This window comes from Rhopalosiphum maidis, chromosome 3 (assembly GCF_003676215.2).
Source record: "Rhopalosiphum maidis isolate BTI-1 chromosome 3, ASM367621v3, whole genome shotgun sequence".
Lineage (NCBI taxonomy): Eukaryota > Metazoa > Arthropoda > Insecta > Hemiptera > Aphididae > Rhopalosiphum > Rhopalosiphum maidis.
Window position 1 is genome coordinate 54,398,595 of NC_040879.1, and position 17,431 is coordinate 54,416,025.

General features: G+C 26.6%; 1 protein-coding gene across 2 annotated transcripts; it reads left to right on the forward strand.

Annotated features, from left to right (window-relative positions):
• Positions 1-3,249: 3,249 nt before the first annotated feature.
• LOC113557256 (neprilysin-2-like) lies at positions 3,250-17,167 on the forward strand. Of its 2 annotated transcripts, XM_026962671.1 has the most exons (12): positions 3,250-3,345; positions 8,058-8,163; positions 9,130-9,269; positions 10,265-10,381; positions 10,523-10,765; positions 10,863-11,068; positions 12,378-12,760; positions 13,365-13,664; positions 13,769-13,865; positions 13,977-14,148; positions 14,612-14,865; positions 16,657-17,167. In XM_026962671.1, exons 2-12 carry the CDS (start codon positions 8,138-8,140, stop codon positions 16,993-16,995), a joined length of 2,277 nt encoding a protein of 758 aa, XP_026818472.1. In that variant the 5' UTR covers positions 3,250-3,345; positions 8,058-8,137; the 3' UTR covers positions 16,996-17,167. The 2 variants fall into 2 exon arrangements, with proteins under 2 accessions (XP_026818472.1, XP_026818473.1); XM_026962672.1 differs by lacking the exon at positions 3,250-3,345 and having other exon boundaries at positions 8,072-8,176.
• Positions 17,168-17,431: the final 264 nt, after the last annotated feature.

The following is a 17,431-nucleotide window of genomic DNA, read 5'->3' on the forward strand; positions in this document are numbered from 1 at the left end:
ATATATTAATATTTTTTATTATTTTTTTAATATTTTTATGTAGTAAAACACATAATAATATAATATACGAAAAAAATGATTCTCACAATAATGGTTTCAAATTAAAATAAAATAATTAACATCGTCATTTATCTTTAAATAGGTAATTTCGTTCAAATTCTAACTTTAAATGCGTATAATAAAAAAATTATTGTTAGTCGTCCAACATTCAATAACCCATCACCTATCGGCTGTAGCCTGTAGGTACACAGAATTGTTATTAGATTTAGTATTGGTGAACAAAATACGAGTATATGAATCAGATATATTTTTAAACATATACTATTTGTTACAGATAGATAGCGGAGACCACGTACTGCAGCTAGTCTATAAGATATCATAAATATAAATTAATACGTCATCGTCAGCATTTAAAATAACCAATCAACTTAACCTAACCTTGATAAAGTAAATATAAAACGTTAATTAATTGTTAGTAGTTATTGTATAAGTGAACATATACATCAGTACATAACATTATCTCAAACATCATAATATAATATTACTTTAATAACATATAATAATGATTATATGTTATTGGAGTAATATAATACAAATTCATGCCATCAATTTATTAATGTAATAGTAAAAAATCGTATGTTATTATCTTTTTTTAACGATTTAGGTATTGAGTCGAAATATTTTTTAAATTACACAGCATGAAACATGATGTATAAAAAATAATCATATAAATATTTGGTGAAAACTTAAAATATCTATTGATTATTCGTTTTGCATTATTCGAGTTGCATAAAAGAAAACGGTTTTTTGTCAAAAACTGGATTTGCACAAAAATTCCAGTTTTTCCTTTATTCTGTTTTTGTATTTTTTTGGTTACATTAAAAGTTACTGACATTTTTTAATTTTTATTTCTTTAAAGAACAAACTAGAATCTAGATCTAACGATTCTGAGATTTGAATTGTTTTAATTTAATTTTTCTAAATGTTAATAAACATTTTTTTGATCAAAAAGTTTAGAAATGTAATAAAAAAATCTCGCATAAATTGTTTTATAGCAAGCTTTGTAAAAAATATTTTAAATACATATTATGCACAGTTCATTTTAATAAGCCTTTGAATTTGCGAATTTTGCAAAACCAAAAAATATAAAAAAAAAGATAAGCATCATTTTTTTATATAGACATTTTAAGTTTTAATTATACACAAAATTACATGGCTTAACTATGTATAGTGACATTCATTATTTTTTTTATATTTCAAAAACACTATATATTGAGAAGCATATAATTAGTATATTTTATAAACCTGCAATGAAATATTAAAATACAATGTTTTCGCAAAAAATAATTCATTGTTAGTGTAATACTATTATGTAAATTAAATGACTTTGATAGCAATATCAAAAAACATATCATGAAACATATTTGGTAATATAGGTTGATAAACTGTCTCCGCTCAGAATTGTTTTTGTTGATAATTATATAAAATTTAATTCAAATATAATACATCCGTCACAGTAACCCACAGTAGGTATCTCAACCGAGTGATACCCTCTTGACCACCTTTTTTTGTTATTAGAAAAACATAATAGTAACTATTAACTCATAATAGGTACCTATTAACTAAAAAAAAAACAAGGACAAACATAACATAACATATTATTGGTAACTAAACAAATTATTTATACTTTTCCTGTATCATAATACTACCCTTATAACTGTTTTGTTTAATATCCATTATCCGTAATAGTATACATTAATCATACATTCTATGAATATGCAATTATTGTATTATTATTTATTAGTAATAAATTATTACTGTATAATGTATATAGTATACGTTGTACCTTTACTTTTACAATCGTTTTACATTTTCTGTAAAAATTTATAATTGTACACGATATTTTGATCACTATTTATCACTACTAACTATACAGTCCAGCAATAGTACTAAATATATATATATACTCGCTATTACGGTAATTTATTATATATTATTAGTAATACGCGATATGGAATAAACACATTTTAGCCGAAAAAAATTGCACTTATAATTATAATAATCTTAAATTATCACAATGTAGTATATATTTATATTATATACCTATTATTGTTATTAAATTTTGAGTTAATGCCGACTTACCGTAGAACGGTGTGAATATTATTTTAAATAATAATTTATTGTATCAACATTTTTTTAATTTGTATGATAAAAATGTACGATACCTAATATTTTTATATTTTTGTACATTGATTTGTTTGTATTTTCTGTACACGTTGTTTTAAAAGTTGTGATTGGATTCACGTCCGTATATTCAAATAAATAACTGTGTTCTAAATTCAATCATCAAAAAATCATAAAAGAAAAATTGAAAATAAATTTTAATTACAACAAATTAACTAAAATCGTTGTTCATGCGTATCATGTGTGAACATTTAAGATGGAAATTGAATTAAATTTCAAACATTATAGCTATAAACATTGAATATTTCATAAAGTAAAAATAAACAATTATAAAGTAGAATAGTTTATATAAGTCTTCGTAATTGGATATAAAAAAAATTCTGCGGTCGCAAGTTTGTTATGATAAAATTTGAACTTCAGAGGACGTCTCACCCGCATGTGTTGTCTCCGTCTTACACACGTACGACATAGTAAATTTTCGTTCACCAGTTTCAATAGTGTGCTTTTAGTTTTAATATCAGAGTGAATTTACCTATTGTCAAACTTCTAGTTAAGAACATTATCTGTGTTCTCTCGTTGGCTTTTCGCGATATTTTAATTTTTAAGTGAATTATGAGCATTTTCAAATATTTAATAATTTCATACTCATAACTCATCTAAAAATTAAAACATCGTAAAAAGCCAACGGGAGAACACATACAATGTTCTTACCTGAAAGTTTAAAAATAGGTCAATTCACTCTGACATTAAAACTAAAAGCACGCTATTGAAGCTGGTGAACGAAAATTTACTAAAAAAATGCACAATGTCGTACGTGTGTAAGACGGAGACAACACGCATGTGGGTGAGACGTCCTCCTTCAATGTATAGTATGTTTACTTTTAATTACCTGCGCAAAACAAAAGCAATAACAGTGCAACCAACGTTTTGAAATCAGCATTTGATCTTATCGTGTCAATGAGGACTGAGATGTATGCTAAATAATCACGAGTTAGAGTGTAATCAGCGAAATGTTTCGCGTGCTTTATCGTAGTACCAAATATTATATAAAATGCCATGTGGATGTATTTCAAATGGCGTAGTGCATTTGGCGATCGTCATGACAGTCGTGCACTTCGACGGATTGAGACGACTTAAATCGACTACTAATAGACTTTTTAGGTATGTAATATTATATTTTTATTTTTGCATTTCAAGAATATTAATTAACGATGAAACGTATTTTCGCGCGAATCCTTTTCTGGGAGCCACAATAATATACTTTTACGCGAATTGTAGTAAAGTTTTTAAATGAATGTTTTGTTTTTTTTTTTTTTATTTTTTTTATTTAAATCACTCATCTCAGTACGCACCATTAAATATTCACAACTGATAATTTTTACATATTTTTCCACTTTTGAGGATTTGACCTCATAAATTTTCTGCCCCCATAAACCACCCTCATCATTAAAAAATCAATACATTCATCACATACATTTCGTCCGTTCAGAATCTAAAAATTTTAAAAACACACTAAAATATATTCATTTTTTTTATTGAACAGATAAATAGTTTTTTATTACCAACTTTGCATAACATTATGCTACACAACCAATATTATTTACCGTTCAACCATATAATACAAGTATAATGGCATAGAATATGCAAACAAAAAACCAACGATAATATCTTTATTATTACGTTAAATTTTAAAAATATTATTTTTTCCCTTCACTTATTTCATCAAACAAATCATAAAACATAATTTATTATATTTTTCTATTATTCATGTTTAAATATTCTTTTAAAACAAAAAATAATCTATGTAATATATATATATATATATGTATATATTGTATACCAATAACGTATGTGCTCTACATTTTAATACATAAATTAATACATTTGAAACGGTAAAAGTGAATAACAATATTGAATAATATACATAATAGGTAAATAATATAAAAAATAAATGTATTTCTACTTATGTAATAATTTAATATTATCAATATAATATGTGCAACAAAATTAATTCAATTTATTCCGTATTACTATAATAATAAAATTAATTACTTTAATAGCAATTTAATGTAATATCTTAAAATATTCTTCGTAATATAGGTAACCTGAGAGATAGTTTTCGCTCAGAATCATTTTTCGTATACAATAATTTATCGTTCAATTTAAATTTAATTCATACATTACAGTGAGTTATTCTTCAATGCCGAAGTACACTCCTCCTCTACTGTACATCAGAGCGATTACCTATTTTACACCTATTTTTTATTGAATTAAAACAAAAAAAATTGTTATATCTACTACTTTTAAGCAGAGCTTGTGTTGTTACAAACTTAAATTACATATATTACAGTAGCATATTGATTATTAAAAATGAATTAAACATTGTATAATATAACAGTGTAAAGAAATAAGATATTATAAAAAAAAAATACGAAATACTTAAGTTACAAATTAGAATACAACTATTAACTGAAACGTAGGATCGTTATGTATTAAATATACATTAATAATATTCCTTGTATAAGCGTATAATAGTATAATAGTTATTTTACGATTTGATTTAATATTACACCTTAAAGTTTTTTTTTTATATAATAATATAATGAAAGGCATTAAGTTGAAAAAAGTAGGTCCCAAGTAGTTAATGAATCTTTGTTTAATATTTTTATTAGTGTAATTTATTGAGATGTTGTATCTTCTGTTACGTTTTGAATATATTTTATTATTTATGGGAATCATTTTAAGAATAAACAGAATTTCAAATTTTTTATAAAGTAAATTAATAGGTAGAACGCCAAAATGTTTATAATTTTGTTTAGTTGATCCGACTACTCCGACTAATGTGTTATTGTCAAGATACATACGAACGATGTTATTTTGTTGGATAGTTAAAGGTTTAATAGTATTTTCATAAGTACCACTCCAACAATATTATACCATACTGAAATATAGCCTGGTAAAGAGATAAATACACGGTACGCATAATATCTAGTGAAATTATTTTCCTCAAACAATATATTTTGTACTTGTAATGTTCTTAGGCGCATTGTCACGTGGTTTATGTAGAGTTAACATTTCATTTTTTGGTCAAATATTAGGCCTAAGTATCTCATCCTAGATACTCTTTTTATTGTACAACCATTAGGATTGTGTAAATTATTCTTTTAAATTATAAATTTGCATTTGTCTTAAGTTTAATCGGAATATTTGTATTCAAAATCATTTAATGAATTATTTAACATTTAATGTAACAGTTAATTCTCGTAAGAATAACTTATAAGCAACATTGTATTAAATTTTAAAACTTTAACTTTAAAAATTAATGGTTTTTAAAGTAAAAAATACTTCCAAATAATTTGTATACTTTTGTAATTTGGACTAATGTTAATTCGAACTTTAAATGTATGTAAAAAAAAATTGTGTCTATATATTTTTATGCAGCTTTAAAAATGTGTGTGAGATTTTGTATTCAATTCTCACACTTTTCACCCGACAAAAAGTTAACTAGCTTAGAATCTAAAATAGAAATTATATATTATCATACTGAAAATATACTCGCACTACTATAATAATATATGGTAAACGGACAGTTTGTACTATCTATTGTTTGAGTTGCATAACGCGTACACTTTGTACGGTGATAATAAATTGATAGAAATCGATCGAAGACACTTTATATGGTGATAAAAAATTGGTAAAATTCGATCGCATACGATTTGTACTGTATGTAAATGGTGTTTTTATTTTGCATGTTTTTGTATATTTTGAATAAAATACATATTACTGCATATATAGAATAAAATGAATATTATTGCGAAAAATGCATGTTTTATAGTATATTTCGTAATTAATATTTATAATTTGATATTAATATTTCGTATTTAATTCTAGCCTTACTGATTAAAGTATAAACTTGGTTTTTTTTGTCAATCATACATTTTCCAATTTTTCAAACATAAAATTAAAAATATTTCCACTATTGAATGTGAATTATAAATTTTATTCTCAATTTTATTATGAACATATTAAGACAAGCAGCCAATCACTGATGTATTTTAATAAATATATATTTTTTTTTTTTTGTAACTATATTTTTGTGTTATAGCAATTTAAATGCATATTTTACAATTTTTTATTGCATACAAATCCTAGCCCTGATTATTATTATTATTTATGTATGTTAACATTGTTAACTAGGTAGATTTTGTAATAACAAATTATGTCTAATATTTCATGTATCAAAATTTTTTTTTTACCTGAAATAGTACAAACTGTCCGTGGTTTTCATTTTTTCTGGGTGACCGTACAAAGTGTCCTACAACCTAATATATATGTATAAATTGACAGTCTGCTAAAATGTGATTTAATTAATTACAATCACATATTATCTGATAATAAATAATAATATATAAATTATTATTATTATTACTACACATAACAACGATACTTATAACTATAAGACTAGGATTTCTATGCATTTGCATGTATTTTTCCTTAAGTCTAAATTGATTGGTTGATTGGTCAGATATATCCACAATTTGGCTTATTCTTGATTAAATTGTACAATTCGTACATTTCATATTAGTCATATGCTTCGATGGTTTGAGTTAACTTTGGATCTACAGCTGTTATAGGTATGTAAAATGTAAATGTAATATTCTTTTAAATTTTATTATACGTTTCAATAATATTTATTGATAATAAGACTTATTGTACACCAATATTCACAAAAAACTTGTTTATAATTTCGAGAAATGTGTAAATACCTACATATTTTTAATTAAATTAAATCACTCTTAATATGCATTCTTAAGTTGATTCAAAATTAATAATTGACAAATCATTTTCAAAATTTATTTTTTGTTTTGAAAGTCGGATAAAGATTTAAATTTGGCACAAGAATATCAAATCTGCAAATATGTCAGCACTTTGACCTTTATAAGTTAAAGATACCTCATAAGTCTCATCCACTGACACCTAACCATTAAAAAAAAATATATGAATACAATTTTTTTTAGAAAGTTTAAAATTTAACCAAACAATAATAACGATATAGTTATATACATTTTATTGTGATTCAAATCTATTATTTGTTGAGACTTAAAACTTTATTATTTATACAAATAATATAATATTTGTGTAAACAATAAGATTAATTTTAAGCTATTGCCTATAGGTTTTAGGTATAACATATTCGCACTTTTCTCACATAAGTTGGTATTGATTTAAAGTTAATAACAATCTAATATAATAGTTACTACAATATAAATAGTATAATATAATACTATGATTATTAAATACTAATAATTTAATTAATGCGATTTTTTTGGAAAACATTTATTTAGCGATATAAACTAAAATTTTCATGAAATTAGATTAAGTAACAGGTATGTGCATTTCTTTTGGATACTAAGTGGCAGAGGCGGCTTTAGTATTTTTCCTGGGGGAGGAGGGGGCAATATTTTTTTTTACATTAATATTATACAAATTACACATAATCAAATCAATTAAAATATTTGACAAAATAAGGAGTAAGATGTCTTGGAGGGGGGTGGCATGAGCACATGGTCCCTATGCTCCCACCCTAAAATCCGCCCCTGCTGAGTGGAACGATGAATGTTTTCATTAATTGTAAATAAAAAATGTTCACTCAGACCAAAAGATTAAAATATAATAAAAATATCATAATAATTTTTATAGAAAAATTTATTAGAATAAAGGTATAATAAATAAATGTTTGTCAACAAACACCCAATCACTTATCCGCCAAAAAGCAACACATATTATGAGTCATAACAATAAGATATTTTGCATTACTACCTGTTATAAATATTAAATATTTTATAAACATATATTATTATTATTATTATTAGGTAGCGAAGATCCATCGACCGTTTGCTACAGCAAGTTTATTATATTATAATATTTTATACTATAACCGGCAGCTCTCAAAATGACTAATCCATCCATAGTGATCAAGTAAATATAAAATGTATATAATTAATAGTTTTGTAGTATATAATATATACAGAGTGATTCTTTTATTATTAAACACTCATTATTTCGAAAATTTCAAAATTCATAAAAATTAGCCCTACTATTTTTTGACATTTTAAATACTCGTTTAGGTTGCCATTTGAAAATCAAAAGTCAATAGTGATTTCACTATTAAATATAAGGGTGAAAAAAATAAAAATTTTATATATAGTTTTAGAAAACCACGAAACTTTTGCAAAAAGTTTAAAAAACTGTACATTTTTTAAAATAATGAGTGTTTAATAATAAAAAAAATCACCATTTATATCTTTATTAAAACTATACCTCAAACAGTGTTGCAATTAAATATTATTATTATTATTATTATTTTGTTCTTAAGACTTATTGAAAAGTAATAGCTGTAATAAGCTATAGTTACTAAAAACTTTTAGTAACATGCACTTTTAGTGCATGATTTTATATTAACGACATATTTCTCAATTACACGATTTTTTTCAGAGCGTACGTATAGATTTTTGGTCAAATTTTGTTATGACGAATATAAGTTTTTACGGTTTTTTAACAGTTTAAAAACTTTGCAATTATACAAATTAATTAATTGAACTTAAAATTTTAATCGTTTGACCTCATGTTAAATTTATGGTCAACAATATATTTCGTGTTACAAAGCACATTTTTATTTTTTAATGATACATTCAACATTGTATGGAAAAATGTAAAGAGCAAATAATTATATTAATACTTACAAATAATTAAAATTATTAAACTGAATAATTGTAATGTCATTTTAATATCAACAACAAATAACGATAATCGACAATTAAAACATAACATTGCAGTATTATAATAATATGATAAATATTGACATGTTTGGCAGCTGTCGATTGCGTACAACTTACATTTTTATATTTTATTACTTCAGAATAATTAGTTTTTGCTTCGTTTCAGAAAACCGACATGGTGGATGCGGAGGACGAACGCGGAACGGAATCTGATCATCTTCGCCGGCGGAATGGTATTGGCGTCCACGCTCCTGGTCCTAACTCTAACCATGTACTTGAACGTTTCGAACAGCTGCATTAATGCTGGTAAAATGAAAAACAATTTATGTTTAATATTAAAAAAAAAACATGTAATAAAATTACGAGAGCAATCGGTAGTGGTGATAAAATAAGTATACAACCCTTTGGAAACTAAAGTTTTACACATAAGTTAAAAAACAAAACCGATTAGTTTTTATCCAAAAAACCAATAATTTTTACAATCATAGACAGGTTACCAATTCGATCAACTTCAAATGCTTCAATATAAATAAAATCATATTACTCGTAAATATTTGTAATAGTATTAACTACTTGCATAGTTGCATACTTGCATGTCGTTGATATGTTTTTTTAAATATAAATATTATATTAGTGATTATTTTATTATTATTCATTATTCCCGTCACTGATCACAGAACGTCATATTATTGTAGTCCAATGTGCACTCGTCTAAATTGTATGTTTATAAATGTTATATATGTACCCTTATTATAAGTGAATAATTCCTAAGTCATAACACATATAAGTTACAACTTTTATTTAATGTCGTTATTTATTAAAAGAACGCGACACGCGACATCCGCGTGTTATGTTGTCTCTGTCCCATGTCCATAGAACATAGCATATTATATTTTGTTTTTAGTAATTCCAATTTTTACCGACTTATAATAATAAGATGAATCGATATAATATCAAACCTTAAGATAAGAAGATTTTATGTTTTTTCAGATGCGTATTTTCATGATATTATTTTAATTTTTAAGCTAGCTAATTTTTAATTGTTATATTTTACGGCCGTACATTGTTCGTGAATCGCTATTGTTCATTTTGACTATAGTTTGTAAGACAGTAGTGCATTGCTCATTGCTTGAATTTTAGAGTTTGTTTCATTGGCGCATCAGCATATTTAACAATAGAACCGAGAAAAATTAGGAATACCAAAAAGCGCAAGTTGTTTGCTATAATTATAGGACGCATTATAATAAATACTCGATTATAATATTATTATTATATTTTTAACCGATTCTGTGCGTCCACAGACAGTCATATATTAACCAAAAATAATAGTTCAATTCGCAAATCAAGGAGTGTGTTCGAGTATAGAGAAAACGAAAAAAATAACACCATTTGTCTCACTCCTGGATGTGTGATAGCTGGTAAGCATAATTTATTGATATACGACTCGATTAATAATAAATTACTGATTTATAAGAAATTTAATGAAATATTTTATTGTTTAATGAGTAAATATATTTCTGTGTGCGTTGAGTAATATTAAAATGTATCAACAAATTTAGCGGATTCCATAATTCAAAATATGGATCAATCAGTAGATCCGTGTGATGATTTCTATCAGTTTGCATGTGGTAATTTTATGAAACACGCTAATGTAGCCGATGACGATCAATATACGCAGTTTGGTACGATGCAATTTCATGTATTGAACAAGGTACGAATGATCCTCGACGAACCCATTCAACCAGATGAACAAAAACCGTTTAAAATGGCGAAATTACTGTATAAATCTTGCATGGACACAGGTATAAATATCTCAAATTATATTAGTTAATAATATACAGTAACCTAATATATATTATATATTATCATAAAAACGCTAAAATCTTTATGTGAAAAAAGAAAAAATCGAAAAACAAGGATTGACACCCATCAAGGAAATGTTGAAAGGATTCGGCGGATGGCCAGTGCTGGAAGGCAATAATTGGAACGACACGGAGTTCACGTGGATGGAAAGCATGTACAAGTTAAGAATGGCGGGCTTTAACATAAACTACTTTATCGACATCTACACTGCTTTAATAAACGATACGACTAGAACTATATTTGTAAGCTGATCTATACAGTACAATGTGGTTATTTAGCATGAAACAAAAAAAATTATTATCACTAAGTGAATAATAAGTAAACGGTCACTAAGTACGGCCAAGCAAAAATGTACATTATAGGTACATTGTTTCAAAAAAAAAAATACATTATACCTACGGACATTTGTCTTTGTACCTGCACTATAATATACATGCTACATAAAAATATATTATGTGTATACTGCTGTATATATTTTGTTCAATATACATAATATAAACAAGTCTGAATTCATGACCAATTATACAAAAATTATATTAAGTAGAATAACTTAACCGAAACATAACCTAACCATAGGTTCACGCGGGATTAACTAAGACAACATATATATGCTGTCTCTGAAGCTTTGAACTATTTTCGGATTACGCGAACGTTAAATTATTTAATTATGAGCCTCGGTAGGTTTTATCTCCGTACAGTTACAATTACTCAAATTATATACATTATAATAAAATACAATTATAAAATATTATAAAATTATAACTATAAAATACAACTCCAATAGTATGTTTACCGATAACTATTATTTTAAATTGTAATTGTTATTATAATATTAATATTATCCTCAGTAATTATAAAAATAAATCTGGGTTTCTGAAAAGTTCATCTTATTAAATAAAACCTTATCAAAACAACAAATTTTGGTACCTAGAATAAAACAAATTAAATCAAAGGTTTGATTTCATGACAAATCTGGAAAACGGACTAGATCATCCTTATGCTATTATGCTAAAACCGGAGTCTGCGCCTATGTCTAATAATACATATTAAATAAAATATAAAGTCACGAGTCATGATAGATTATTTATTTTTATAAGATTTATAACATAAGCAAGTTATAAAATTATACATTTCTAATCACAACTTACATGAAGTCAATTTAAAAAAAAATTTTAATTTAAAAACCAGTAATAATACATACAGTTCATAAATATATATTTGAACCAAACCAAATAATGTGTAAATCTCATCGAATTTAACAACGGTTTTAATATAATTAAAGCTTTGCCATTAACTTAGACTTGTTTATTACATTATACTCGTAAAAATAGTGTTTATACGAGTATAATGTAAAGAATAATGTAATATTATATACTTAATAATATTATGATTGGTGTTTATATGTTTATTATAGTACAATAAAATGTCTCCGTTCTGCAAAGGATACCTACACATTTCGAGTTTTAAATAATTTTAATATTCGACCATTCAAGTTACCTAAAACCGTAATAATGTGTTGACGGGTAATTTTTTTACCCAAACGAATTTCAGTTGGACAAACCATCTCTGGGACTTAGTCGAGAGAAAATGGTAGAGAGCAATGTGAATGAATACTACAGATACATGGTGGACATTGCGGAGCTGTTCGGCGCTAATCGATCGGAATCTCTCTTAACAGAGTTAGGAAAATCATTGGCTTTCGAGTTAAAATTGGCCAAAATATCGCAGTCATCGGAAGAGGATTTGAACGACACTACGAAACAAAGCCAGATGAAAATTGCGGATTTACAACAAAAATTCCCGAGCATACCATGGGAAGAGTACTTGAACAAACTTCTAAATCCGTTTACCATACAACAAGACAATATTATAACTGTACACTCACCGAAATACTTGTCGGACCTCGAAACCCTACTTAGCATTACGCCCAAAAGGTAAATGTCTTATAAATAATGGGTACGGCTTTAGGTCAAGTTGGTGAAGATTAAAAATGTATTTTTAAATTTTTTTCTCTTCGTGTTCGTGTTATATACCGTTGTAATTAAAAGGAAGTAATATTTTCAAATTTTTATTGTAAAAAAAAAAATATGATTACTTCTTTTAATATAACAAAATAAGTTATAGGCATAAATTCTTAGAATGCGATGATATATCTGTTTTTTTTTTTAAATAATAAGCAAGTTACACATTTTTATAAAAAGTATGAATGAACTCAATTTTTATTCCTAAAATAATTTTATATATATTAAATATTATTATATCCATAAAGGAATATGTCATTTTCTCTTAAATATTATCCACATTCGATTTTAAAATAGAAACTGGAATAGTCGATGATTTCCAGCTTCGACACGTCTGAAATAGATTTTCCATTCAATTTTCGTAATTACGTAAAAAAATATTGTTTTTCACGGTTTTTTTTTTAATTATAAGTTAATATTTTTCAAAATGTCATTCAAATTTCCCATATAGACCCACTGAAAATCGTAGGTGTGTTATATCTTTAACATTACAATATTAATTTTATTTTGTCGTCAGGGTCCAAGCAAATTACGTGTTTTGGAGAGCTATCATGAGTTCTGTTAAATTTCTGACTGAAGAATTAAGAATGAAAAAGTTGAATTACGATAGCGAAATAAGTGGTACAACTTCATTAGAGAGATGGAAAGAATGCTTGTATACAAGTATTTTTTATTTTGACCACGCTATTTTATCGATGTACGTTAGACGGTTTATTGACGAAAACGCTAAAAAGAACGTTTCAGAAATTACAAATGGCATCAGGGAAGAAAAGTACAAAATATTATCAACAATTGATTGGATGGACGATGAAACAAAGTAAAGTTTAATTTTTAAATCATATACGCATAAATATATATATTTCGATGTTAAAAATAATTATAACAACTTAATAATTTTTGTTTTTTTTTTTTTCACTATAGAAAACACGCGATAGATAAAGCAAAACTGATGCTTCATCACATTGCATATCCTGATGAGATATTGGACGATAACAAGTTGAATGCATATTACGAAAATGTAATTTATTATAAGATTATTATACGTTATAATATTATGATTACCTACACAATTTGAAAATTGTCTTATAAATATTTGGTTACCAATTATATGTTATTATTTATTTTTTAGATTGAATTTGATAACAACACAGACTATTATACGTCATTATTAAAAATGAATAAATTCGAAACTGACAACATTTTTTCTAAGTTAAGACAACCTGTTAACAAATCAGATTGGACTAATTACAGTGCTCTTTTGTCTAAGCGTACGAGTTATGGTTTAGTTAAAAACATTTTGAGTAAGTAAATAATATTCCAGTAGTATATACGTATAACTACCTAATTTAGTATCAAACCATTTAGTGTAATTACTGAAATTTAAAACATAAAAGTTATGTGTACAAATAATTAATTTAAAACGTCTACAGAAATCAAATAAGATTTAGAAGTCATAAAATTGTTATTTTACAGACCCGTGCACAATGTCTAACTATTTACTTAACTCAACACTTAACGTATCAGATATTAAAGTCGATTATTTAAAATATTAAATGCAAGTTTTTTTTTTTTTTTTTAATATGCGTTGAATTATAGTTACGCGCACGAATATTTTAAAATAAAGTTTTTTATAAACCTCATACCTACTTATAATTTGTAAATTTGAAATAATATAAGTACTTTTATAATTTAATAGATAAATACATGAATTATTACAGCCTTAATAAATTATCAACTAGAATATAAACGAATTTAAATGCATAGAGGTTCCCGCTGGTATCTTCCAAGACCCATTCTTCTCCAACGATCGCCCTCAATACATGAATTACGGTGCCATTGCTTCGTTAATTGGGAACTATGTCAACAATGATTTTATGGAGGAGCTTGGCAAAAAGCACGATAAGCATGGTAACTATGTGCAATGGTGGACAAATGTGACAAAAAATAACTACTCACAAAAAGAAAAGTGCATCGTGCTACAATATTATATTTACACAAATAGTGAAATCAGTGCCAAGGTGTGTGTAATACAATATGTTTCTTAAAAATAATCGACAACGTTATTGCGTGTAATAATTTCGTGTTTGAATTTGTCATCTGTGAGTTAAAAAAAAAGAGCACGCAATACCTATTAAATATTTACAACTATATTTGTCGACAAAACCAGAGAAGGTGTAGAACGTGCCTAGTTCTGAGAATAAAAATATACCAAACCGAACAGCGGGGGGTTGATAGCTTACGGTATATGATATAATATATTACATGTGTGTCTAGTATTGTCTATATTATTTTAGCTCGCACAAACTTCCGACATTATCGTCCGTTTCAACGAATACATTAGAATGTTGGATTAAACGCGAGATCAAGTAATAACGACATTCGCCGCATCGTTAATTTGAAATTTTATCTTTCTTCAACTTCAAATACATAGATCTCCAAGTATCTAAGGATTGTAGGCAGCTGTATAAAATAAGAGCACATTATTACAATAGGTATTTATATTTTGTCCTTTGACATTTCGCAATCCCTTAATTCTTATAAATAGATAAATTAAAAGCGTATCCACGCTGAAACCATATTGTTATCCGATCGTCGTTGTAATTAAGTCAACTAAATTTTATTTTTAAATTATTTACTTATTTACGATTTCCGCGAATTTCATCATACCTGTAGACAATTCTCTATTTAAACCATCTCACCCGTGGATCTCAACCACCACCGCATCGATCATTATATACCTATACAATCTAATCTAATAACATATTTTTCACAGTGGAATAGCAACGACAAGGCCATATCTGAAGAGGGATCCAAGAAGCCTGGACCCCCCATCATCCCGAAATGTCTTAGATAGCTTATAAATGTATATAGTTATTATTAATACCAACATAAATAATAAATATACAAATATTTTCAGTCATAAATGGATAAACTCCTATCTATTAAATTGACTATTATCTATATCTGTGCTATTGACTGTTCTTTATCATAATAGCATATGCAAATTATTATAGCGTTTAATAATAGATTGTTATTAATTGACAACGACCGCTATCGGTACCAGTCGACGTCACGGCGACTGTCGACAATTGACAACAACATTATTATATATTTTATCATCAATTTATATAAATTAAAAACATTATTATAATAATTTATACCGTCGTCCGCCAGTTTGTGACAAACACATCGAATTATTTTATTAAATTCTTCATAATGAGTAAACAAGATAACAAAAATGTACTGTTTAATTACTTTTTTACACTTCCAAAGGTACGCTATATTATTTCATATCATATTAGGTATGTGTGCTTTAATATTAGAGTAAATTTACCTATTATCAATTTTAAAGGTAAAAATAATACCTAGGCAATGACGTATGCTTTTATTGATATTATCATTTTAAAGTGAGTTACTGCTACGTAAAATATTACAACTTTAAAATGATTATATCAAATAAAGCATATGACATTGTTTAGATGATAATCTTACCTTTAAAATTGATAAGGGGTAAATTTACTTTAATATTAAAGTTAACATCAGAAAATATTGTGTTTTTCTGAACGCAAATTTGCTATGATGTACGTTAGTAAGATAGAGACAACACATGCGAGTGTAGCGTACTCTTAACATTATTTTAATTCATATACTTTATTTTATACCGATAATATTCCTATTCATCTGCCACAAATAGACAAAGACACATCATATATTTTAATAAAATAAGCTTAATATATATATTTTTTTGTCTGATTTTTAACCAAATGTCAAACCCTAAATTCAGTAAATATTCAATATACATTTTACAGGTTTCGGATCAGGAATTTTTAGATAAGGCTTCGAGTACGGTGAACGCTATCGTCGTGATGTATGGTGGCCTCAAAGAGGCGTATTATGCGTACAACTCGTGGACCAAACAACACGGCGTTGAACAGCGGTTGCCCGGGCTTCAAGAGTACACACCACAACAGATGTTCTGGGTGAGCGCCATCAACACGTTGTGCTTTAAAGGTGGAAAAAATCTCGACACAGACTCCTCTCGCAACCAGATTATCAGCTCATTATTCAACCTGGAAGACTTCAGTAACGACTTTCAGTGTCCGCTAAACTCCGGAATGAATCCGGTCAAGATATGTAAGGTATGGTGAGATCACCCTCCGACCATGAACATATTATTTTAATTATTCAATTGTTTTTAAAGTGTACGGCACAGTAACTATGTGTACCGACAATCATTGAACAATAACATAACATAATAAAATTATAATATAACATGTAATGTTCATTTTTTTTAAAAAATAAATGATTTACACTGAAAAATTGATGTAACAATAAAAACCTTAATCAACGCCAAATCCAAAAACTGCACACTTAAATCAAATAAAATCGTAGACTTTAAGTAAGTTAAGATCACATAAACTCCTCACAATCGAGTGTTTTGTAAACTTTTGTTACCAATAAACAATGGCAGCAATAGAGTACCTAGTGGGGAATTCAGTCTCGTCCACTGCTATTGAGGAAAAACGGTACCTGTATAATAAATAATGATTTTACCATTTACAATTTATACCTAATATTACTTTT